Source organism: Clinocottus analis, unplaced genomic scaffold (assembly GCF_023055335.1).
Source record: "Clinocottus analis isolate CAN_PGR_092001 unplaced genomic scaffold, fCliAna1.0.p SCAF_3, whole genome shotgun sequence".
NCBI classification, from domain to species: domain Eukaryota; kingdom Metazoa; phylum Chordata; class Actinopteri; order Perciformes; family Cottidae; genus Clinocottus; species Clinocottus analis.
In genome coordinates, this window is record NW_027176042.1 from 11,686,681 (window position 1) to 11,713,274 (window position 26,594).

The window sequence follows — 26,594 nt, forward strand, 5'->3', positions numbered from 1 at the left end:
GAAAGGTGTGTGTGATGGATGGCATAACTTCTTGAAATTTCACCATTTATTTCTTTGTGTACTTCTTTCTAGTTCATAACTAATACCTATGCTCAATCTATTTATTTGGTTGTACTATCTGGTTGTGTTGTCCTGAATAAATATTGTAATGTACTTTGCTGATAGAATTGTTTGCTTAGTGGCAGTAGTACTGCTGTGTTTGAGGAAGGCACAGTTTGTTGTGCCTTTGAGAGCTGGATTTAGACCTTCCTGCTTTGCTTGTCGCCCTGACAGCCACCCCAGAAACCCCCCCAGAAAGGAATGAAAATGTGGTGTTGATACCTTAGACGCAAAGTGGGAAGCAGAGAGAGAGCCAGAGACCATCAAGTGCAGAGAGGGCACACAGTCTGCCACCAGGGTGAAAGCCAGAGATGCTTATAATAAAGAGCATTCATGCTGTCAGCTTGTATAAATACATTGTTAAACTGTGGTGTGATCGCCTGGACAAAGGGAATTCACGGAGCAGTAAATAAACCCACTGTAGTAGTTGTGAGGCACTCACAGGTGTGATTGGAGTGGCAGGTTAATGTGTTGTTTTCCACCTGCACAGTGAAGTGTTTATAGGCTAGCTGTCAGAAATAAACAGTGTTATTACCAAAAAACAAATGTTGCCCTGTCTGCTCTGCTCTGTTGCTGTGCCCGCTCTTTTGCTGCCTGTGATCTTTTTGACAAGATTGTGTTGAGTATCAAAATACAAATAACACACTTTCACTTTAGCCACTGTGTCCTCTAGCCTAAATTAAGTTCTTCTGTTGCTGCGTCTTGTTTTTCTTCTTCTCTGTCCTGTGTCCTTGTTGTTTGGATTTTCGTTTATTTGGCAGGGCAGATTAAGGTTCGAGGTCAAGGGGCGCCTTGAGGCTGCTTGGTCAAGATTCGGGCGCTGCGTCCAAAAATATGTCATGTGGGCCGAGAGCTTCACAGCCGGTTTGTGGGGACATGGCCATCAGTGGTCAGAGAAACCAACACTATTTATTTATGAGGTATATTTATGGATCAACATGTTAAATTATTCAGCTATATGGGACTGGTTGATGTCTATGAAAATGATTATTTTTAATTATCTTGCTTGTTAGTAGGATATGTAAGTGTAGTTGTGCCATTGTCATGTCTATGCTGAAATAGTAGCTTCGTTGCTGAGTTGGCCTCACATACTCCCTTTTATGTTTTAGCACTGGCAGCGTCTTGTTAATTGTGTGTTTGTTATTGGTTAAATAAGCATTGTGTTGACTTGCATATGGAGTGGAGGCATGAATTAGTGAATGGAAAATCCCCACAGCCTGACAAGCTTTGGGCACAGGGACAGCCTGATCCAGACCCAGATTCTGACTCCTTCTTCGTCAGTCGGGCCTACTTTCTACCACTGGAGAAGAAATACAGATCAAGAGATCATTTCCAAGATGAATACTTCTTACTTATGAAAAACAAAACTCGACAGTCATGAAGGTATGTACAGTCCTAAGCTAGCAAGGAAAATGTGCCTTAAAATACAAATCCTAAAACAGCACATAATCATCAAGCGCCAGCTTCCTCTTCATCACTGTGTCCCCGTGGCCCTTGCCATGTTGCCGGCTCTCCCTCCAGGTGGCCGTGCCACAGTTCAGATCAGGCTTAGCACGCGGTGCTGCTTACAGCACTGCGGCTCAGCCTGCTTTGTAGGGGGCTCACAGCCGATTTGTGTGATCCAAACAATGGCCTTAGTTCTCTTGCCCCCCTTCCTCTTTCGACACTCCCTCTGCCCTCACTGCCTCGCACTGGAAAAGTGCATGTGATCTACCTCTATGTATAGCGGTTTAAACACTCCGCTCATGCAAGGTGTCTGAAATCCATTATGCCGTCTTGTTTTGATCGATGCAGAAGAAAGGCTTTGTTTGGCGCTCGAATGGTGAATTGGTGGCCTGCAGAAAAGTATCCATCAGGTGGTCACCGTGAATAGCTAGATATTGTAGGTTGAAGCTGTTTGCGTCTGTTTGTAGACAGATCTATGGAGAAAGGGAATTCTGTCCTGGTATCGGCTTACGTCTCCGTGACGTCTGTAGCAGAGAAGTAAAGCCTTGGAACAATCTCAGCTCTCCATCGGAAAAGAATAGTTACATCTCCACCCTTGGTTTTCACCCACTGGCTCTGACACAAGGATCGCCTGTATGGGTTGATGATGTGATGGGAACACGAGGATAATTTTCCTTTTCCTTGGACGCTCTAATTGAGCTACAGGATAGTTGAAGCTGCACCAGCCAGCCTGTGTAGATCTTTCACTGAACCTTTCAACAAGCTGTAAAAGAAACAGAGCAAATAGAAACTTCTCAAAGAGAAAACGGTTTGGGCCTGCTAACCTGGATCACTCACAGTAGAGGAATGTTAAATAAAAGACGCTGTTTTATTCAAATTCGCAATGCCTTTTCCACGGCGGCCCTGCCGACTGCTGCCAGCTCGCTTAAGAATGAAGTCTTGTGGGGCTCTGGCCACTTCCTGTGTTCACTAGGTGTTCACTCGGTCTTCTATGTCTACTCGCTTCCTTTCTCCTTCTCTCTCTTTGTGTCTCACTCTGTTTCGTTTTCCACACACTGGCCTCCCTCTTAAACACTTACTGTAAATGGGTCAACAGATGTCGGAAGAAATATGATGGGAGGAGATAAAGACGGAGAGAGAGAGTGAAGAGGAAAAGGGAAGGCCAACAGTTTGACTTTGCACATGGGCTGAGAAAGATGAGCCCTTTAGAGAAGCAATTTGTTTTCCAAAAAAAAAACCATAATATTGCTTGAGCTAGCTGGGGACAAGCTTAGTTCATCAACAAAAAGACTGGAAAACAGCCAGGCTCTCTTTTTTTAAGTTAAAAAATATGCGTACGTACTCTGAAGCACACCAAATAATAGGTCATCATGTTGTGTATTGGTTGTTTAAACCAGCCGCCGTTGAGACCATTGTCCAACTTCAGGGACTTCTTCTTGTCTTTTGCTCACACGCTCTGTCACCGAAAAAAAGTTCAAGCATGTTATTCTCTTTGAAAACAGAAATCATTGTTCGTACATTTTGTTTGTTTATGACATAATCACACAAAATAAAATGTGTTAATGGATGAGCTTTAGAAGTACCGGTAAGCAGATTATTGAACCAGGGTAGATGCGCGCTTTCTTTGTACTTATAGTGCCAAAATACAAATACTGTCTTCGGCAAGTATACAGTTCATCAGTCCACTCACCGTCCATAGACTTGGACAGTTGGCGACAGCAGTGTGGACAAACAGAAGTGGTTGGCAGCACGTAGTCTAGTTGGACTTAAGGACAAAAATTGTCATTAGTCTTTTTGTGAATGAAAGGCAGGGAACCTCAACACCAAAAAAAGAGCCACTAAATGGCATTAAGTCAAAAGCCCTTGCTGCTTGTGCAGTTATTTTATTAATTTATTAACTTCTATATCGAGTTAAAGCTGCATAGATTAGTCTTGGAGGGAGCAGTTGGACAGACTCATAGTTTCTAAATGTGTTCTAAAGTCTTCTCTTAGCACATACCACTATAATACCAGACGGCACGCCACTACACTGGTGTGCATTTTGTTGATGTTTTACCTGTGGGATGGTTGTGTGTATGCTGTGAAGGTAGTTATTTAGCCAGTTCCAACTAGGATAATGGTGTGTTTGTAGTTCCTGCTAGTTTTCTCTTGTGGCCATCTTTTGCTGCCACAATGGTTCTTTGAATTTCTGTCTTGTGGTTCTGCCTGCAAAGTTGGCATGAGAAAAAGATGAATATCAATCCATGATTGAGGAGAAAGGGAATGCTGAGCTGTTGGGAAACAAATTAAAGGAACAAAACATCTCGCGTTAGGAAATGGGGGGACAGCTGCAAAAAAACAAGCCTGTTTTCTTGAACAAGTATTTCAAAATCAGTTTGTCTGGTACATGCAAATTCCTATGACTTTCTTAGAAGCTGATTTCCAAAACATGTTTGTAGACGTGGTACAATCTGTAATTCAGACGGATCCTGACGTGTCATTATGAATTTAGTTACAAAGTAAAGGTTCATACAATTATCTTCCACACTTTGTTGTCCATCTGCTGTTCAGGAATGTCTTTAAGACCATTATCATCTTTGATTGCCACATGGAGAAATGTATCGTGTTGTTGTCCCCTACTTGTCTGATGATATTTATGGGTTTTTTCCTGTTCATATGCTACTAAGTTGGTCTATTTATTTCCAATAAGGGTGAGCATGAGAGATATTTGGGTGATCTGTTTTTAGTTTATTCATAGCCAGATTGTTTGGGGATGAGGCCCAAGACAGTGCCATCCATACATATGAAGCAAACTGTTTTGCTCTCACAGGGAGAGATGCTATTGACAGTTTCTTTAGTCTGACAAATATGTTGTCAGATACGCATAGTCAGAAAATATGTCTTCTACCGGCAGGATGAAAGGGCAGTGTTTTACAAAGATTGATTTGAAAGTATTACTGCGTTACAGATCAGTTTATAGTCGAGACAAAATAGATGAAGGAGACACAGGGAAATGGCAAGGATCCCATGGTAAGATCAATCTTATGAAGTACATAGTCCTGTACTGTACGTGCCCACGTGGCTGCAAACAAACCTTGTAACTGGGTGTGTGGAGTTGCAGAGCTGGAGCTGTGTTCATAGATAAGGTGCTGCAGTGCAATTTTTCATTTTTGAAAAAGTGCACTTGTGTTTCTGCCCGCTGAGAAATCCAATCAGAAAAAAACATTTTAGTGACTTCAGTAGACAGAGCCACACACAGACCTCTCCAAACACAAACTAGGGCAAATTGAGTTGTGTATTCCTTTGATGTACCGTGTAACTTGAATCTAGTATACGTCCAATATACAAACTAAAGTTAAACTTTTTGGGTTAGATTAACAGTTGGTTTGTAAGGTTATCCACCATGTTTTTAAATAACATTACTAAATATTTTTCTGTTTCAGTTGATTTAATATGTGTTACCATTTTGCAAGTATCATACATATGTTGGATGATCTAATCTCTAATTTGATTGGTGCACTACATACAATTATGCCCAGGTCAAACAGCCTGTGTAAAATATTTAGATCATTAAATGATCTAAATAATGTTACAGTGTTAAATGAAGTTTTTGTTCAAATTCATTCAGATGTACAACGACTTATTACGCTACTTGCCTTTTCAGTCAACCATAATCATGTGTGTCGTCCACAGGTCCTCACAGCACCATATCACGGTGCCCTCCCAATGAGTACCAGTGTGGGGGAACGGACCTCTGCATCCACATGAGCAAACTGTGCAACGGGGCTGCAGATTGTTCTGACGGCTGGGATGAGGGACCACACTGCCGAGGTATCACTGTCAAGCACACACACACACACACACACACACACACACACACACACACACACACACACACACACACACACACTCACACTCTCTCACACATGAGGGATATGCAATATGAATGTTAAAGAGTGTTTTGGTAAATCATACAATTCTTGCCGTAGTGCATCCTGTCTGTGTGAAAGAAAGCAGTAATATGCAGTCTGTCTAGATTTCTGTTGTTCTCTTTGTTGCTTTCTAATTGTTCAGTTCTCACCCCTGAAATCTTCACACTGAACTCACAGTAATTTTTGGGATTTTTTATTTGAACCTTTATTTAGCCAGGAGACTCCTATTGAGATTGTTCAAGGGAGACCCGGCCAAGACAGGCAGCAGCATAAAAACAACACATAGTTACAGATAGAAAACATAGAACAATACAAGTTAAAACAGTCAATTTAAGAAACATTTACATTTTAGGGAACCTGCCTCTATTTCTTTCATTCTAGATTTAAAAGTGGTCATTGGTATCAGTTCTTTGAGCTTTAAAACATTCTGCAACATATTCCATGTTGAAGGGGCAGAGTACACAAAAGCCCTTTTTCCCATTTTTCGTTCTGGCATTTGGTACAGTGAGCATAACATGAGAACTTAAAGAGTGTTGTCCGACACTTCCCTGCATGATGAAAACACGCAGGTAGTTCGGGAGCAAGCCAAGAATTGCCTTATAAATAAAAGTGCACCAATGACAGAGCCTGCAAAGGGCCAACGCAGGCCATCCTACCCGAGAGTATAACTCACAGTAGTGAGTCAGAGCTTTTCAGTTTGAAATGAACCGCAATGAAGCATGGTACGCTGCGTCCACCCTACGAAGACAGCAAGAAGAGGCATGCATATAAAGAAGATCACCTGAGTCCAACACAGGCAAAAAGTAGCAGCAGCTAATCGCTTTTTAACATTATTTGAAAAGCACATCTTATTTTTGAAAATAAAAACCCAGTTTTAGCCTTAACTTTTTGACTAGGTACTGTACGTGTGGTTGAAAAGGGAGGGAGTCGTCAATCAGGAGGCCCAGACCAAGAGGGACCACCAAAGGGATATTCTGTGGCTTACTCCGACTGTTTGAAAACAGCATAAGTTTTGTCTGATCTTTATTTAGAACAAGTTTCTGTTGAAAAAGGATATTATGAACAACATTAAAAGCATTTTGCAAATGATCAATTGCCTGCACAAGAGTTAACGAACAGCAGTATATCACAATGTCATCAGCATAGAAATGACATTTAGCGTCCACCACATTTTGACGCATGTATTTATATAAATAATAAATACAACTGGACCCAATACAGATCCTTGGATCATTTAAGTTTAATTTAATTTAAGTAACTGATTGATTTACCACACGAATGGAATAATATTGTGGTTATTTTTTATTCTGTATGCTTTGTAGACACAGCCAACTGTATGTTCAACACCCTTTTATTGTTTTTAGAAGGAAATGTATAAAATATACTGCCTTCACACAAAACTCTTGACTGTGCTAACAGTGCTTACAGAGCTAACAGAACTAATAAAGTTAACAGAGTTAAGAGAGATTACAGAGCTACCAGAGCTACCAGAGCTACCAGTGCTGATGAAGCTGACAGAGTTAAGTGCTGTGAGGGGTACGCTCACATGCAATAAAAGCCAGGCACAGCAGCTACGTCAACAAAGCAAGAAGAAGCTTGGATTATAACACACAGAGTGAGAGTGACTATATTGTCATTACCCCACTATCTTTGCATAGCAAATAGCTGTTTTCTGCTGAAAGCACTGAATAATGAATGGAAAATATTTGATTAATTAAGGAAGTAAGCAGTAAATTAAGGAAGTCGTCATTTTGAAACCCGAAACTGGGAAGCAATTTATGATGACCCTAAAGAATATACTGACTCTTACAATAATTTGCTGATCAAGTTGACCTCAGTAAAAACAGAACTTGATTGTGCAAAAGACCGACAAATCCTTACCGGATAGATGAATTATTACAGGAAAGAGTGAAGGTTTAGAAGGAACTGAGTCTTTCCTCTATGTCGGAGTCATGTCTGTCAAAAGATTAGAATAGAAACACCACTGTGTCAAATATTGTCCATCGCGTCCGAATACTAGTCACATGAATGTTCAAATAGCCAACAGGCATCAGTATTGAAGCTTCACTACTAACCCTGATGTACATATCAATGATGGATTCCCCAAACTGCCTTTTCAAACCTGTGCAAAATCCAACAACTAAGAATCTTATTGACTAAAGTAAAATACTGAGTAATATTTTCATAATTTTGATTGGCACAGGGTGCACAATTATACACCTAAGCTTCCTTTCCTGAGTGGATTTGGAGGTGGGAATTAACTTCTGTGTATGTGTGTGCCTGTGTGCGTGTGTGTGTGTTTTGTATTCACCACAAATATCTGTCCACTGGTGAGGGCGCACCAGCTTTCTGGGGACAAATATGGGGTCCATGTTTATTTTATGGTTTTGGTTCCAGGTTTAAGGTCAGAATTAGGCTAAACTGTTTGGGGTTTTGTGTATATTTGCGTCTGCAACATAATTATCTCTGGTTGACATCTTTTGTTTTCTAAGGGACCATCTGATTGGTATAAGTGGTGTGCACTGAAACAGAGCAATCGCTTGTACTTTTATTTGCGCAAAATAAACACTTTTTTTGTGCTATGAATCACTGTTGGCTGTTTACATTGTTGCCCATGTTGGTTTTCTAAACACATCTTGGTTGTTCATTGCTCAGACTTGTTTTGGAAAATTCCGGACATGTCTGTAATTTGAACTGTGGTTGTCCCGGCAAGCTTCATGGACTGCAGCAGGGAGACTTGTATACTCTTCTATAATATTCAATGCACTGAATGGAAGTTTATTGTCATATAATGCAGATAACTTAAAAGTCTGGGATAATCACTGAAAATTAGCAAAGAAAGTCCACTGATTTGTGTTGTTTAGCTTTTTCTATCTCAGCAGTTATTGCTGTTTGGAGCTTTTCAGGTTCATGTTTAACTTTAATATTGATTGAGGAAATTCATTTAGTGCATGAATACGACATGCACGATACAGTACCGAACCCAAACGGCGGGCTTTTGTTTCTTTTAATCTTGAAAGTTGTGGTAAGAATCTCGATGCCTCTTCTCTTGTCCCGGAGGTGCTGTGTAAGTGTGAATTGTCTGCGAGTGTTTTCTGGGCAAAGTGAATCACTTGTGACTGATAGATCTCATCCTGGTTTGACATGACTGTGTCTGTTTGACTATGACTCACCGTGTCTTGATTTATATCTCACAGGATGAGCAGTGCACGGTTGAAGATTCCATTCTGTGTCGGTCCGCTGACTGGAAGGTGTGATTGTAGCGGCTTGTGTTTGTGCCCTTCGTTGTTTGATGTGTGTGTAGCCTTGGATATGGTCTGGTTCACCGGATGTTTTGATGTTTTGATCTTGTTTTGCTGTTGTTAAACATCATGCCCCCCATTTACTCCACTTCGTCAAGACTTGTCATGTGTTTTGGGTGAAGTATTCCTTTAATTAGTGTGACGATGCATTAGCTGGCATTAGCTAGTATCTCTACTTCTTCTGTATTCAGCCGTTGTTCATATAAGGATACACATGTTGGATATAATACATGACAAATTAAGTTAATAAATGTTTGGCTTTTGGTTTTCCGGGACAAATCTAGCAACTCCATCTGAGCGGTGTTTGGCTTCTGGAAGTCAAACTTCCATCACAACTTTAGCCACTACTAATGCTGATAAATTGATTGGTAACTAATGTGACGCTGAAGGTTTTGCACTCATTATTTATAAGCGCCTCATCGTCAGGAGGAGGCAGCAGAGAGTATGCAGTCTTTTTTTTTTTTCACGCATTAAGCGTTAATACCCTTTAGCACTAAAGTGTACCATGGCAGCTTCAGCACCTGCGCCTGTCACCTGCAGACATGCCCGTCTTCGTGGTTTCTGCCAGATAGTACCCAGCAGGGTGGGAGAAATGAGTGATCACAGTATAATCTGTGGGTTTATAGGGACGTGTTGAATGGATTATCACAGAATTATGTGCAAAACCACTCTCCATTAGAACCACTGATGCAGTTATTTTAGCTCAATAACAAAGTTGATAACAGGAATGAAACAGGAAAGAAACATGAATAAACGCCTTATGTCTTAAGTCACTCCTTTATACAATGTTGTCTCTCCATGCGCATCACTCCAAAAGCTCACATCTGTCATCTTGTTTGTCTCCCTCCAGAGTTTGCGTCCAACTGCTCGCTCTGGAGTTGTCAGGAAAACTGTGCAGTGACTCCAGCGGGGCCTGCTTGTTACTGTAAGAGTGGTTTTGAGATCAGCGCAGATGGAAAGACATGCAAAGGTGAGTTTGTTTAATGTCCAATCTCTGCGATGCCTGCAGTTCAGTGTATTCTGCAAGTATTTAACAAATCAGGGAAAATAGCAAATCTTTGTATTTCATTTAAGGTGAAATTAGAGAAATGAGCTTGTTTAACTTGTCTGATAAAAGTGTTTACTCGTGTTTTAGAGAAGCTGAATTAAGTGCAGAGCACACAGTGGGTAGTTCAGGGGGCCCTGTGAATGTGGTGCTTTTCCCACTAAAGCCTGTTTAAAAACATTCATATCTTAGCAGGTATTGACATAATAGAGGAGTCACAGATGTTGATGAGCAACAACCTCACGAAGACAACCTCACCTTTAATGAATCACTTCTTTAGTCTGCCGAAAATAAACTGAACAGGAGACACAGAAATGTTGGTTTTTAATAAGTTAAATCAGCATTTTTATGTCTCATCCGCAGATATGTTTATTTTATTTTATAATTTTCAGTTCGTACAGTTCTGAACTGTAATTTGTTATTTGCTAGACCCTAACAAGACCATCTGTGGTTTCTGTGGTTCAGATTTTGACGAGTGCAGTTTGTACGGGACCTGCAGCCAGTCCTGTACCAACACTGAAGGCTCCAACGCCTGCTCATGTGTGGAGGGCTACTTGTTGCAGCCAGACAACCGCTCATGCAAGGCCAAGAATGGTAAGTAAGCCAACATCAGCAGGTCATCAGTTTTGACTGAGATTGTGTGACTGTTCTCTTCATGTTCCTCCTGTCAACCATTAGTTATGTTTATGTCACGTTCCAGTGCCAGTAGACCGCCTGCCTGTGCTGCTGATCGCCAACTCACAAAACATCCAGGCCACCTCCCTGAGTGGCACCACGGTGCACAGCCTGCTGTCCACCAGCACCAAACAAACCACAGCCATGGACTTCCTCTACGACCAGGAGACTGTCTGCTGGATCCATGTAGGAGACGCCCCCTCATCCACACACCTCAAATGTGCCAAGATTCCCAATCTGAAGAGCTTCACAGAGGAGAGAGTCATCAACATCTCCTTCAGCCTGCATCGTGAGTACACCACAGCAGCACAGAGCTTCACCTCGTCCATTTAGTACACAGCAGATTGCTACAACCTCGTTCTACACACACAATGCATCATACCTCAGCAGAAAATATTGCCTCACACTGCAACAAAGCAAAGCCTGTGTGTGTATTGTTCATTTTCCAAGATGTTTTATTTTTGGGTTTCACTTGTGAATTCACAGCAATCTGACAACCATTTCATGATTTTTTACAGAATTTCCTAGTTTTGGTTGTAGGATCATAGAAAAAAATACAGTCCTGCTTTACTCTCCAGAAAATGTATTTTGACATCAAATTCATCCCTCGCAATGCATTTTCTCGGTCTAATGTGACTGTGATTGCCTAATTAGAAAATGTGTGAGAAACACACTTTTTCTCTTGCTTCATATATAAAGGAGGAAGGTCTGCCGAAAATGAGGCAGAGACTTGATAGCACAGATGTGTAAAGATAAAAATACAGAAAAAAACAGCACAGCAGACATCCATTTTGCCCACAGCTCCTTCAGCATGTGGACCTTGAAACTATCAAATAGGATGACTACAAGCTTGTTTCGACACACACACAAATCAAAAAACACCTCCAAACCATAATCACTCGAAATAACTCTTCACATAGCCAGGTAAACGCAGTAAAAACACATTAAACCAAATGCTTTCAGGTTTGTTTTTGGTTTAGTTGCTGTCTGGAACTGAATGCAGCAGAAATTTAGATATCTGCTTCAGTGAAGTTCATATAGCAAATCATAATTTTAAGTAATTCTGCTTCGCTTTTGGCATTTCAAGAACGATCCCACCTCTGAGTAGCAAAGCCCAACCTTTGGCTACAGGCCTCAGCTGATCCTCACCTTTTTTTTGTAATGTTTGTCTGGTTTGCATCCTTTGAAGATGGCGATTTGGCCAGGCTTGTTGGTCTGACTTACTTCAAATGTGTTTCACTTTAAAGTCAAATGTAAACAGGTGGAGAAAAAATGTCCATAAATGTAGCCTAAACTGAACTGAGCATACCTACGTGCTCGTGCGCAGCCTTTGAGTCAGAGATATTGTGGCAGCACATTAAAAACAGCTGTGTTATCCATGGCTTGAGTTTCGTTTCAGAAAGAGTCTCTTCTTCTCTCAAAAGGAAACTAAAAGATGGACCTCAGAGATCTAAGGTACCGAATGAGTGCGTATGTGCGTGCTCCAGACTGTAGACAGCCTGCTGGTCAAAAGCCTCCACATTCACTTCTCTTTCTATCTGTTTATCTCTTGGTTGCTTCAAGTTCCTCGTCGTATTGCGGCCTGGTTTTAGGCTGCCTGTCTCCACGGTGAAAAAACTACAGAAACAACACATTTATCCACACAAAGGCAACAGGAATGCACCACTGTATCGTTTAGGAAGTTGGTTGTCAAATGATTTGTAACTCTCAGCGTTGTCATACTAATCTGCAAACATTAATATAATGCCTTGGCCTTCGATTAAAACAGCATTGCATTTCACTCACTCACTTAGTTTTTATGTTCATATTCTCTGCCCCGTCCTTCCTGGTTCTCTCCACAATCCCTTAACTCCACTTTTTTTAAAGTTCACTTTTGATTTATTTTCAAACAACATAACAACATGCATTTTCAGACAGTTGCTTTCTTTGTCCATTTTTCAGCCGTATGTAGTCTTGGTACACATGACATTCAAGCTTAACTCACATTTTTGATCCGTACACAACACTTGGGGTGTATTGTAGACCTACTTGAATTTTATTGAATCACATAGCTCAGCTTTATTCCTCTCCTTTCTCTTTATTTGTTCCTTACTTGGGTACAAGTATTATGACCTGTCACATTCACTCAGTGAATGCAGTGGCTCCTCTCCTTTGACGTCCCTTTTCCATGCGACTAAAGAATGCATTAACATGACAGAAATCAGACTCTCAGCACAAACCAGCACAGAAAATGAATAGGTCGAATCATGTCAATCGGGAGCTCTGTCTTGCACATGCTCGCACAGTGCACTGTAACTGTCATTTGGAGATATGTTCATTTCAAACCAGAATCAATCAGGCAAGCTTCAAATGATGAAAATTATGCATGAGGCATTTTGGTGTCTCTCAGTATTAAGAGGAAAATTGAGCCTGATGCCTCTCTCCATCTGTTTTGAGCCTTGCTAACGCCACATCTGTTATTGGCAAATTATTCAGTACAACCCTCAATTAATCAGGCTCATACAAGAACGAAAGACATTATAACAGCTTCCTTGAAATTACAGCAACATTGCCACACTGATTTCTTTTTGGAAAAGCATGTATTTGCACTTAACTTTATGATTTAAGTCGGATTATCACTGTTGCTATAACCGTGCAGCTTTAACCAGAACCGTAGCAATTTAAGGACCAGAGGAATTTGCAGGAAATTCCAGCAGCTTCAGCTGGTTTCTCCACAGCCAGCCCCCACACACACTGCAGTTTGGACAGGATGTGCATGACTGATGATGTCGGATTAAAGCTGTATTGCTGAAATAAGGAAGCGATTGAAGGCCACTGGACTTCCTGTAGTGACAAAATTACTGTTTTCATGTCAGTGCATTTACGAGAAACATGAGAAGAAGTCGTTTGGCATTTCGATTGTTAATAAGCCAATATGACGGAGAAAATTAAGTGTTGGTTGTTTCCTGGTGTGATTGTTTTGCACAATAAACCATAGATAGGTGCTAGATATGACACAAATCATAGGAAAGAGTATATACCTTTATTAATGATGACTTAGACAAACAATGACAGGAACAAATCTAACCATGCAGTGGATCCCAAATACTTAACGTCAGCGCAAAAAAATATACAATGCAAAAGGGGCGATTTTTTTCATCTGTTCCAGTCCCTAAACTGGAGCGACTTTCCAGACAGCAGAGTTGCTCTTTTGGACAGGCTGCTGGCCTGTGAGCGTGACAGAATATGAAGAGCAAGTTTATGCTTACGGTCAACATGGAAGGAGCCAGCAGCAACCAATGGCAGAGGTGAATGTACAGGAAATGATGCGTGTGTGGTTGAAGTGACTCATGACCTCAGTATGGCACAGACGAGTTGTCCAGATGTGTCCTCCCCCAACACACACACACACTCTCTCTCTCTCTCTCTTTCTCTCTCACTCTCGCACTTTCATGACATTCCCTTTGACTTTTTTAAATTCTTACTTTCCTCTTCCAAACTTCATTACACTGAATGTTTCTTTTGATTTCTAATTATACCAGTCACTCATTTTTTTCACTACTTTTTTCCCTTATTTAACAAATAATATAACATGCTCACAATTAAAGCGCGGACACGCTGCTGTTCTGCAAGCGTCATGTTTATATTATACACCAATTCAGTTATATGTGTAAGAATGCTAGCAATTGCTAATTAGCATTAAACATAAAGTACAGCTGAGACTGATGGGAACCAAACTATTGGGCCAACTAAAATGTTGACCTGATGGCGCTAGATGAGGTATGAAGGGATCGCCAAAGTGATTGCAGTCTATCGTAAGGGAAACATACAAATGGCATGGCAATTGTTACAATATTTCAGTCTTGACCATGACTACGGATCCAGATTACAAATGTATTATATAAATACCACTTGTGTAATACACGGTGCATCCAAAGCTGTTGTTTTAGGGACTGTAACTCATGAACCATATCCAATTTGCACAGTCTAATAATCTTTCCTCATTATTTTCTATTACATAGATAAAGCATATTCTGAATGAGCTGCGCTTGTCAGACGAAGAATGCGCTTGCCTTTATTGTTGCGAGGGACTTCACCCAGTCCAACTTGAAGTCTGTACTCCCCAAATTTCATCAACATGTCTCCTGCCCCATTAAAGGAGACAAGACCCTGGACCATGTTTACACCAACGTGGCTGAGGCCTACAGCGCCATTCCCCTCCCCCACCTGGGACAGTCGAACCATCTCTCTTAGTTCCTACTCCCCAGGTACACACCACTCATCAGCAGAAAGGTCCGCCTACTACTGAAGGCATGCGACACCGCCTTCAAATCCCGCTGGCTCACCTCAAAACCTGCCTACCACCCCCACTGGATCCCTCTAATTCGCATACCGCCAGAACAGGAGTACAGAGGACGCCATATCCACCGCGCGTTACTCCACCCCTCTCCTACCAGAACAACAATAACACCTACGTGAGAATGAAACCATCCACCTCAAGCGTTGCCTGCTGAGAGTGCACAACATCGTTAGGGACCCCAGTCACCCCAGCTACAGACTATTTGCCCTCCTTCCCTCTGAGAGGCGCTATAGAAACCTCCGTTCCAGGACCAGCAGGGTCAGGAATAGCTTCTTCAACACCCTTAACTGCTTCTTTTGCACTCTTGACAGATGCAAACTACATTTCGTTGTCACAGTACTTGTACTATGTGCAATGACAAAAGAATTTAATCTGAATCTGATGCTCTGCACTGTGCACAGGAAGGCTGATCTCAGAGCAGTCACTAAGCCTCCCTTCTCTGCTTGCACTGTAAGAGCTACAGTACCTGCTCCCCCTGCACAGTGAGCCACAGCGTGCTGCTTAACACAGACACTGGCTTGAAATCTCCTTAAGAGGTCATGTGCTGTTAAAAGGCAAGCCAGTCAGCACTTTTTCAAATCTTCTCTCTATTCAACATTGTGCTCAGCTTTAACGACCCCCCCCACCCTCCCTTTCTCCCTCCCTCTCTCTCTCTCTCTTATTTTTTTTTTTTTTACACAAATTGAGTGTACTATATGGAATCTTCTGAAAGTCCTTGTATTAGTTTCCCCGGTGGCTCTTAAGTGAACTGCAGTCAACATTCTTTGGCATTAGTTCGCCAAATGGGGGGTTTGGGCTTAACTAGGAAAACTTGTTTTGGTGCTTACTTGGACTTTGTGTTGTGTTGGTGGTTTGTTGATGTTAACGTACTCAATTTTTTAAAAACTGGTCTCAAAAACACTTTTTGAAGGTCTCCTCTCGGATTGCTCCTGTGCTGTAGACCCTCTGATGTATTTGTCAACATCATCGCTGATTAATTTATCAAAACATTCCTCATGGTATACTTGGTATACACACACATATGGCGTTAAAAGAGGTGAATGAAATATGAATCCCCATAGCCTGTTTCTGGGTGTTTATATGGTATTGTGAGTCTTTTATATAAATTTGAAGAGTGCCTTTTTGGTTTGCTTGTTCCACATTTTATCAAAAGTGTGTCATGCAATGTGGGACTCAAACTGCCTTGGTCTTTCTCTTGACTTGGTCTCATCCTGCCCTGGTCTTTCTCTTGACTTGGTCTCGTCCTGCCCTGGTCTTGGTCTTGACTTGGTCTCATCCTGCCCTGGTCTTTCTCTTGACTTGGTCTCGTCCTGCCCTGGTCTTTCTCTTGACTTGGTCTCATCCTGCCCTGGTCTTGGTCTTGACTTGGTTTCAACCCCTCAACTTCTTGGTCTTGCCTTGGTTTTGATACACTCCTGTCTTAGTCAAAACTTGGTCTTGGTTTAAGGGGTCCTGACTACAACACTGGTTAGCGCTGTATAGGGGCTGTAGAGAGGAAAGGCACTTGTGAGCGTCTATAAACATCACATTCTTTTGATTTTCCTGTCAAATCCGTCTTGAGCCCTTCATAATAATCACTAACAGACTGTTTATAAGCAACCGTGAACGTCTGGGAAAGGGCCCAGTTTTTAAGTTACATTACAGTCCGTTCACATACTGGCTAAATAAAACTGGCTATATGAGCTGCAACTAACGATTATTTTAATAATCGATTAATCGGTCGATTATTTTTTCGATTAATAGGATAAAAAAATTATAATTTTAAAGCATTAATTTGCAACCTTTTATTACAAAAACAGAACCAACAGTGCAAATTCACAGTGCAACAAATCTTAACAATAAAGAATTTATAAAAAAATAAAGAAATACAAATCAGAAAACTTAACAGGATTTGTCAGAACTAGTTCTCTTCACTCACAGACGCACACACATTCACACACACACACACACACACACACACACACACACACACACACACATGCAGACACACACTCAGACATGCACACTCACACACATACACAGACACACTCACAGACATGCACAGTCACACACATGCAGGCACACACACTCACAGACACACACACACAGGCACACACACACACACACACACACACACACACACACACACACACACACACACACACTCACAGAGTACACACTCAGAACTCAGAGAACAAGAGATGATATTCCAGAAGTAAACACTCAATGTATCAACGGATAACTTACGTGCTGCACTTTACCTAAACAAAGGTCGTTGATTAGATATTGAACTACAAATCCCAGCAGCACTTCCTCTGCATGAAGACTCATTATATCAGACTGTTGAACGCAGGCCTGTGTTCTGCACCTTAGAGGAGATGTTTACGCGTTGCTTCTCTTGAAGCCACCGCGGTATTTTAAAACAAAGACAGCGCGGCTCAAACACGGAGAATAAACGACTAGCTAGCGAGCTAACAACGGTTAGCCTAGCTGCTAAGTTATTGTACACGCAACGCGACTATGCAGCGACATACGAGAGGATACAGCGCGCTGCAGAAGCTCCTGGACCTTCAGTCTGCGGCGCTCCGCTTCATTCAAATGTTTTGTTCAATACTCAAACATCTCCGCGACTTATTGAGCGGCGTAATAATCGCGCGACACAACGAATCGATAATGAAATTCGTTGCCAACTTTTTTAATCATCGATTTTTATCGATTTGTTGTTGCAGCCCTACTTGAAATACATTTTAGTCACTCTTAACAGGAACACACTTTAAAAAAAAAAAAAAGTTTTCAATTCTCCCCATCGCTTGTGTTTCTTGTGTGACGTAGTCGCCAGATGCTTGAGGGAGTGCGGGTCTGGCGAGGGGAAGTGGGGGTTGGGGTGTATGATCGGTTGGTGTTAAAGTTTCAATCATAGTTTAAAAGTGACAGTTCTGAGGTATCAAACCCAAATTTTAAAGTTCATTTTAAGATATTACATAATTGATCTCGCTGCCTACTGACCGCTGAGGGTGCCTGTGAAGATATTTGCCTCTAATGTGTCCTCCTACATACAGTTATTGGAGTAAAACTCTGCCCCACGTTGCTCCATTTAGCAATACACTTTAAATACATTATCTCAGCTGTTGTTTTTCTGAGACCAATAGGGAGCAGAGAAGTGAACGAGGAAACGCGTAGAAAACAAGTTGTTTGTACAGAGGAGGGAAAAAATGAAGATGGTGGTCGGTTGTGTTTTTTCAATTATGCTGTGTTGTTTTTTATAGCATAGTTTGAGACAGACAGAGCTGCAGTTAATGAATCCAGACTGTTTTCCCACCTCTGGGGAACAGACAAAGGGGAGGGATAGGGGGATGATGCATGGAGGAGGAGGAGAGACAGAATGGAAGATTGAAAAGCCTTCACTGGAGCCATTTCTGTTAAGCACAGGGGAAGGAAAACGGGAGAGCGTGTGGTGTCAGAAAGCAGGGGACAGATATTTCTTCAGGTCGTTCAGTCACCTCCCTTCCCCCTTTGTTTACGCATTTCTTCATCAGTGAATCAGTGTGTTGTAGGGCAGCTGGAAGCGTTTAAACTGAGAATTTTGTGTTAAAAACTAAAAGCACCTTTGGGAATATGGCCCCTGATTCCCATAAACCTCAGAAATGCTGCTGCACAATGGCCAAGTTTCCCTAGTGGAAATCAGATCTCTCTCCCTATTTCTTCTCTGTCTTCTTTCTTTTCTTCTCCCTTTTTCTTCCTTTGCTTTTTGACCATCTGCATTTTTTCTTTTATTCGCTTTCCACTTTTATTTGAACCAAAATATTTTAAAGTGATCCATGGCGCTCCTTTTGCTATCCAGTCTCTTCAGAAAAATGTGTCGGTTTCTCTAAACACAATGGCTTCCTCTGGAATTGCACTTAGATTTAATAGCTGTTAAGCTCTCATTATGCACACTTTTATTGTGCTCTTATGCCAAGGAATCTGCTCCGTCATTTCCCCCCTCTCAAGCTTTTCTTTCCGGGTTGGAGAAACCGATCCTCTTGTCTCTCCTTAATCATCACAGTGACATGTTCACCCTGGTAAACACACCACCGTATTAGACCTCCACCCTGAGCACTGAGCACTGCATGACCATGGACCCCCGCAGCGCGACTTTGGCCCTATATCTGAGGTGTTTGTGTATGTGTGTCAGTAGGTGTGTGTGGAGAGTAGAGCTTGTGGCAGCTGTGAAAATACAAGTCTTGAGGTTTGTGAAACCCTCCTCCCTCTTCTCTCTCTCTCTCTCTCTCTCTCTCTCTCTCTCTCTCTCTCTCTCTCTCTCTCTCTCTCTCTCTCTCTCTCTGGTCATACAGAGATATAGTTTTCATTCCCTGTGTTAGGATTAATATGTATATGTGTGCTAGTCAGTGCTGGAAGAGGTAGTCAGATGTTTGCTTTCATAAAAGTTCCAATACCACAATGTGGTAATACTCAGTGAGGACAAGTCTCCATATCATCTTACTACTTAAAGTGTCTTTAATCAATTTGTTTATATTACAGTTTTTCACAATTGTTAACACACATTTTTCAACACAATAACGGCTTTCTCAAAACTGCTCACAGAAAACTGAAAACCTCACACAAAAGGCTAAACCTGACACTCCCTTTGCAAGATGACTCTTTGCCATCAAATCTCTTAAATGTTCACAAAATGGAACTCATGTTTTGGTTTGGTACACACGGCCATATGCTCAAAACACACGCATGCATTCATTGAGTAACACAACTATGCATTTGCTGCACACTACCAAGCATTTAGGTCACACAGAAGGGCAAAATTGAAAACAAAATCATCGAAATGAAACACCATATGAATCACAATGACTCTGGAGAATGAGCCATTTCTCCTTTTGTAAAATGTCTCAGTGTAGGCCTACTTTTTCATAGTGAAAAACATAAAACAGCACACAAATATGCAGCAAAAAAAGTCTATTCTGGTACAGAAACAACAGTACAGTACTGTAAACCGACCTGCTGAACCCCCCCCCCCTCTTCTCATAAATTCCAGTTATTAGGCATCACGCCTCCGGTTCCTGTCTGGTCATTCACATTGCTGGCAATGTTATCGCTGTCCAAGCAGCGTTGAAAGAATCGCCTTGAGAGACGCACGAAGCCCTGACAGGCCTCGACACTCACGTCGTCGCAAGCCTCCTCCATGGCCTGGAGCAGTGGGACCCGGTCCTGTGGGTTCCGCTCGTATACCTTCCACCTCCAAGCTGAAAATAACTCCTCAATAGGGTTCAGGAATGGTGAATAAGGTGGAAGGTACAGAACAGAAAAATGTGGGTGGTCCTGGAACTACAGACGCACTTGAGCAGCCCGGTGGAAACTGACATTGTCCCAGTAGACAACATGATCGACCCGCTGTTGCAGGCCATATAGGAAGACGAGGAGACGGGCGTGTTATAGGCCCCTAGGTGGGCATGACGGTGCAGGATCCCATGTTGATTCCTGGCAGCACACATCATGATGTTTCCACCACGCTGGCCGGGGACCTCAATTGGCCCGCTGGCCAATAACATTTCTGCCCCTTCGCCTCCTCTTCACCAGGTTGAAACCCACCTCATCAATAAAGATGGACTGATAAAGTCCTGATTGCAAATTGCTCAACAGACCTGGATGTTTAGAGATTTGACTGTGTGTGTTGTAGGTTGATGCTTTGAGATTTTACTTGAGAAGTGTGCGCAACAACTGAACATTGTGTGTAGTGTTTTGATAACAAGGTGATGTGTAATTGACATCCGAGTATAAACAAGGAAAATCAGAGTCTAATGCAGATAAGGGAGTGTGAAGTAGTGCCAAATTAGGTCGAGTGATTGGTACATAAAGAGAAGGTTGTGCAAATTGTGCCGAATTTTCGCTTTTTGGGTGTTAACAACAATGGAAAAACTGTAATAATGGATCACAGGACTTTATTAACTTAATAACTACTGTATGTTGGTAGACACAACACTGGCATGTTATCATATATGTTTTGATGACATCTTATCATGTTAGCATAATCATAAACTACTTCATATGCTGTTGAGTAGTCCAATATTTTGTGTTCATTCATGCCAATTTACATTTTTATTATTTATTATTTTCCGTTTGCATTGTAGCTGCAGCTGTTAAATGAATATTATGGCATAACAAGTTCAATATGTTTTTAAAAAAGGTGGTGTCCAGAAATAAAGTTGTGTAGAATTAATACAATTGAAATAAAATACAAGTATTTCTGAAGTATACTCAAGCACAGTACAGTAAATGTACTTTCCTTCACTCACTACAGTAAATATCCTCACATGTTCTTTTCTTTAGCTGCAACAATAGCTTTCTGTCTGATCCTTGGCTCAGCCTCAGTGTGGCTGAGCTGCTATTTGAGGAGAGGAAGGAAGAGGAGGGAATGAGGGAACCAGAGAGAAGGGTATATTAGTGTCTCATGTTATTCTTTTTGCAGTATTTTTCTGCTCTCTCAGACCCTTGCTATGTGGTCCTGCACCACATTCAGGACAGTTTGTATAGAGCGGGGGTATTCCAGTGTTTTTCCATGTGAATGTTTCATAAAGTGTGCATGCGTTTAGGTGTTTGATGTTCATCGTCGGGTGGGGCACCGGTCTTCCCCGTGATCTGAGCCTCATGAAAATAAACGCAGCGGAAACTGCACGCCCACTGTCGCTTAGCTACAGCTATGGTAACATCACACTCCTCGAAGCAACAAACAGCCTGTCTCATATTCTGTCTCATAGTCTGTCTAAGTGACTTTGAATGATAGAGGCATTCAAGACACTTGCTTACTGGAGTTATCTGTCATCTTGTTTGTTGAAAACTGACCAAACCTGCAGCCCAAACCTGAAAATCTGGACCGTGTGTGATGAATGTGTGCATGAGTGTTGCAGAGAGAGAGCAAGGGAGAGAGAGAGAGAGAGAGAGATAGAGAGAGAGAGAGAGAGAGAGAGAGAGAGAGAGAGAGAGAGAGAGAGAAAGAGAGCTGTTGAAGTAGCTCACACACAGTATTGCTGACTAATTTACTTCATCACATGACGGTGAGTCAAACTCTTACCCATCTGTTACAAGTATGTACGACAACATCACATGCTCAAGGTCAATGCGTCAAAAGTTCTGAATTGAAAAACTGAAAGCACTTGGTTTGCCTCGTCCTGCTCTTCCTGAGGCTGTGTCCCACCTTACCCCCTCCTGACCCCTCCCCTCTTTCTCTGTCCAGATGTGGAGCAGATGGCCATCGACTGGCTCACCGGAAACTTCTACTTTGTGGATGACGTGGACGACAGGATCTTTGTGTGTGATAAGGACGGGCAGACATGTGTCACCCTCCTGGACCAGGAGCTGTATAACCCTAAAGGCATTGCCCTGGACCCCACCATGGGGTCAGTTTGATACCTTGATTTCTGTTTAATGCATAAACACAATGCATACAAACTCATTATAATCCCATGAGAACAACTCAGACTTCTGTCATCTGCCGTTGTTTCCCAACTTTAAACATTAAGTTGAAATGGAGGGAAGAAGATGAATGCAAGTTTGGACGTTGGAGTAATTAAGTGCAGATTTTCTATTTGCACTGTTGTATGCTGACGGTATAGTTTCTGAATGTAAAAGCATGTTTTTGTTACAGCTCTTTTGTTTATAACTAGACTCCGTCACTGAATTCCTGAACATGTGTATGTGTGTATGTGTATCTGTGTGTGTGTGTGTGTGTGTGTGTGTGTGTGTGTGTATCTCTGTATCTGTGTATCTATCTGTGGTGCATGCATGTGTGAGTGTCTAACAGCTTGCGTGTGTTAGAAAAATGAACAGCACGCGTGCGTGCATGAATGTGTGCTTGCTTGCAGCTTCCACACAATTACCTTGTTGTTGTTGTGGTCTGCAGTGTCATTAGAGAGGGAGAAAAACAACACTAGCAACAATATATCAGCAAATTTCACCCTTTTTTGTGCCGTTAAATTAGTGACCACTGATCTTTAAATATATCCCAAAGTGATTGTTTACGGTATTGAACCCTCAAAACTGTGAAATTAAAACATTATATTTTGATTTTCATTCACCTAATGCTTACTGGTTGTTTTACTTATCACTCCACTATTATATGACTTTGTGAGGAATTGGTTTCGATGAGGAATTTCATCAAGATGTTGGTGGAACATGCTTTCCAGCTTGTTTAATACATTTTACAAAACTAGATGTTGCTTGCCAAATTCTTTTTGGCGACTGTGTGATTTTTTATTTGAAGTTTTAAATAAGTCACTATTTTTGCTTTGGCAGAAATGAAACACTTATCTAATGACTATGCTCGGACAAACTATTTGTGTTTGGTTCTAGATCAGATTTACAGTGGATTTGTTTTCCTTCAGAATGTTTCTGCCCTATAAAATTACAACTATTCAAAAACAATCTCCAATTATGGAATTCATTTTCATGGAATTCAAGTTAAGGACTTTATTTTGTCCAAATATTCTGCAAATATTCAGCATTATTATGTAAACAATGACTTCAACAATGCATGTTGATGCTAACAGCTGGAAGGGATGCACTTCATTCACCCCACTGAATCTAGATCATTATTGTCTCCCTGTAATGGAAATAAGAGCAATCAATCAATTATAACAAAGGCAGATGGGCGGAAAATTACACTATTTTCCAACTCAATTGATCTATTTATCTGTCTGTCCTCATTTAGATCCTTTGTTTCCACAGGAAGGTATTCTTCACAGACTACGGTCAGATTCCTAAAGTGGAGCGCTGTGACATGGATGGCCAGAACCGAACTAAGCTCGTGGACAGTAAGATTGTATTCCCGCACGGCATCACGCTGGATCTCGTTAGCAGGCTGGTGTACTGGGCCGATGCCTACCTGGACTACATTGAGGTGGTGGACTATGAAGGCAAGAACCGGCACACCATCATCCAAGGCCTGCTGGTGAGAACAGCTGCACAGAATGCGCCGCACTACCATTATCATCAATTAGCAGGAGGATAATTTCCCTTAAATTATCTGTCTTTGTGTATGCTATTCATAATGCTCTAAAAACTCCTGTGTGCTTTATAGGTCCCTATATATCTATAGTACACATTATGTTTCTCCTGTGTATTCCTGTAATGTGTTCTTTTCCAGTGAGTTATATGCAGAGAGAAGGCCACGGACATTTGCCTTTTCATTAAAGCAGCTGATTAATAGTGTCTGACGCTGAGGCTGTTGATGTTGCAGAGCTGATGAAGCACAGTGGCTCTTAAACCTGTTACCATGGCTTTTACTGTGATCTGTGGAGAAGTAATGGCTTTCATTTACTCACTGGACCTAAGGGCACACACACAGGTGCACACACACTAACATTTATTGCGTTGTGTGTGTGAGCAGAAGTACATTCACATTCAAGCGAAAGAGTACAAGTGTGTTATTGATGGTGTTGAGTTTGGCCTGTTTTATCTTGAAAGGGCCTGACATGCCCTTGTTAGGCTGCATAGGAAACTCATTTGTTTACAAAAAAAGTTTCCGAACCCCATGCCTGCTAATTGAGACTCTTATACACATTCAATTTGGACCAGTTCTGATGTTGGATGTGAATACTGACAGTCACTTCCTTCTCCATTGTCTATCTTTCCAGCTGTGTCTCTGTGGCTCAGCAGGCTCCAGCAGCCTGAGATGGACCACAATGCTGTCTCAGGGTTTAGGCTGCTGCTGCTGCTGCTGACACAGCCTTTTAGGGCACTGAGTCACTGGCCTATGTTTGTCCAGATCTGAAAATGTTTGCCTTGCTTTGCTTCCTGATTTTGACAATACAAAAGCTAGTTTATCTATGAGTTCTGACTATTTTGGTTAGTGGAAGTTTTGCTGGTTCGTCTCAGTCACTGCTGTTGTGAAACACTTCATTTAGTAATTCCACTTTGTACCACAGAAAATAATAGTTTCTGAACCGAAGGCATGTGGACTTTAAAATTGTGTATCAGCACATCTCAAAAAGAGGGCGAACAGTTTAACCACAAGTAACAAAGTAACAATTTAAACCTCACCTCTGCTTTATGTTACATTATCAATTAACACCCACTCACTAAAACTAACCAATGAGAGACATTATGAAAGAAAATCTCTGAAACATGGAAGATATTTCAAACAGAAAGATAAATGATCCTTTATTAATTCATTATTCTCTGCATTCCACCCATCCTTGCTTAAGGAGCAGTGGGCTGTGTATCTTATTGTCACAGCAAACAAGTGACAGTGTCAGTAAAAGTATTTTATGGAAAAACTAAGTCCGTAACCTGAATACATGTGTAGTTAAAAGTTATTTGAGGGAAGCACTTAACCAGGATTGTACATTGGATTCAATACCATCTTCCTCTCCTTTTCTCTTTCCTTCAACTTTCCATCATCTCCCCACTTTTCATTTGTCCTCTTCAAGATCGAGCACTTGTACGGGCTGACTGTGTTTGAAAACTACCTGTATGCCACCAACTCAGACAATGCCAACATGCAGCCTAAAACCAGTGTGATCAGGGTCAACCGCTTCAACAGCACCGACTACCAAGTAGTGACCAGGGTGGACAAGGGAGGAGCACTGCACGTCTACCACCAGAGACGCCAGCCTCCAGGTAGGCCACGACCACACACACACACACACACACACACACACACACTGTGATATTATCGGCGATCATCTGACATGATTTTCCACCTTCTTGATGTCCAGTCCGTAGCCATGCATGTGAGGTGGACCAGTTCGGCAAGGCTGGAGGCTGCTCGGACATCTGTCTGCTGGGGAACGGCCACAAGACCCGAACCTGCCGCTGTCGCTCCGGATTCAGCCTGGGTAGTGATGGAAAGTCCTGCAAAAGTGAGTAGGATTATTAGTGTAAAACAGTTATGTTTCAACAAATGTTCGAACTAGAAATAACTACTAGCTCAAGTAATTTGAAAAACAAATTTTGAATGAAATATTGAGTAGGCTGTAACACAACTAAACGTAGTTAGCAATCCTGACTGATGACTTAGCTCTGAAACATCGGCTTAGCTAACAGAGATAAAAGTACTATTTAAAATAAAAGTTTTAAATTGATGACTAACTATACATTATTAAACACAGTTGGAATTGTTATCGAAATGCAATGAAGAGACAGTTGGACCTGTTAGCTGGAGGTAGCCTCATGGATACATCATTACTAAAATAGTTAGCTAAAGTCAATGATTAATAATTGACCAAAACCAACCTCGACATTGACAGTTCAGATGTATGAAAACAAATTGGAACAATATCTTCTTTTGTGTAATTGTAAGTATTACATATCAGTTTAAAGGTTGGGCACATTTGTGACATGGCTGGTTGTGTCAATGAGCCCATCATGCTGTGAAGGTACATCTGAACCACTGCACTGGAGCACACTGTAGATTCAGCACAAATGTGTCGCAGCATAACTGTACGTATAAAGTCAGGAGCCACAGTGATTCAGCTTTATAGACCTCAAGCCAAGGGCAGCCAAGGTTGACTCAGGGATGTGGTTCTCCCCTGGGCACTAGACTGGGGAAGGGCTGAACAAAGTAGCTGAGCAACACATAACTTAGTCTGACTCTCCAGCGCTCTTCTGACCTAAAAGCGTTTGGCCGGATTCAGCTTGTTGAGAGAGGTGCTTTGATATTCTCTCAACCAGTATTAGCATTATATAGATCTGCCTCCTGACAATAGATTGTTCTTAAAACAATTAATACAAGTAAAGGCAACATACAATTGTAAAAGAACAGGATATACTTTAAAAGGGTGAAATAGTGTTAACTGTTTAATTGTGTC

At 41.6% G+C, this 26,594-nt stretch overlaps 1 protein-coding gene across 4 annotated transcripts in view; it reads left to right on the forward strand.

Moving 5' to 3' along the window:
• The window catches only part of LOC137796171 (low-density lipoprotein receptor-related protein 1-like), an 85,828-nt gene that overhangs the window by 17,562 nt on the left and 41,672 nt on the right, over window positions 1-26,594 (forward strand). For all 4 annotated transcript variants that reach the window (XM_068593912.1, XM_068593914.1, XM_068593913.1 and 1 more), the window contains exons 3-10: window positions 5,218-5,355; window positions 9,609-9,728; window positions 10,269-10,397; window positions 10,504-10,767; window positions 22,022-22,184; window positions 23,512-23,734; window positions 25,215-25,404; window positions 25,503-25,646. In XM_068593912.1, coding sequence (XP_068450013.1) covers window positions 5,218-5,355; window positions 9,609-9,728; window positions 10,269-10,397; window positions 10,504-10,767; window positions 22,022-22,184; window positions 23,512-23,734; window positions 25,215-25,404; window positions 25,503-25,646 — 1,371 coding nt within the window. The remainder of the gene's footprint in view (window positions 1-5,217; window positions 5,356-9,608; window positions 9,729-10,268; window positions 10,398-10,503; window positions 10,768-22,021; window positions 22,185-23,511; window positions 23,735-25,214; window positions 25,405-25,502; window positions 25,647-26,594) is intronic.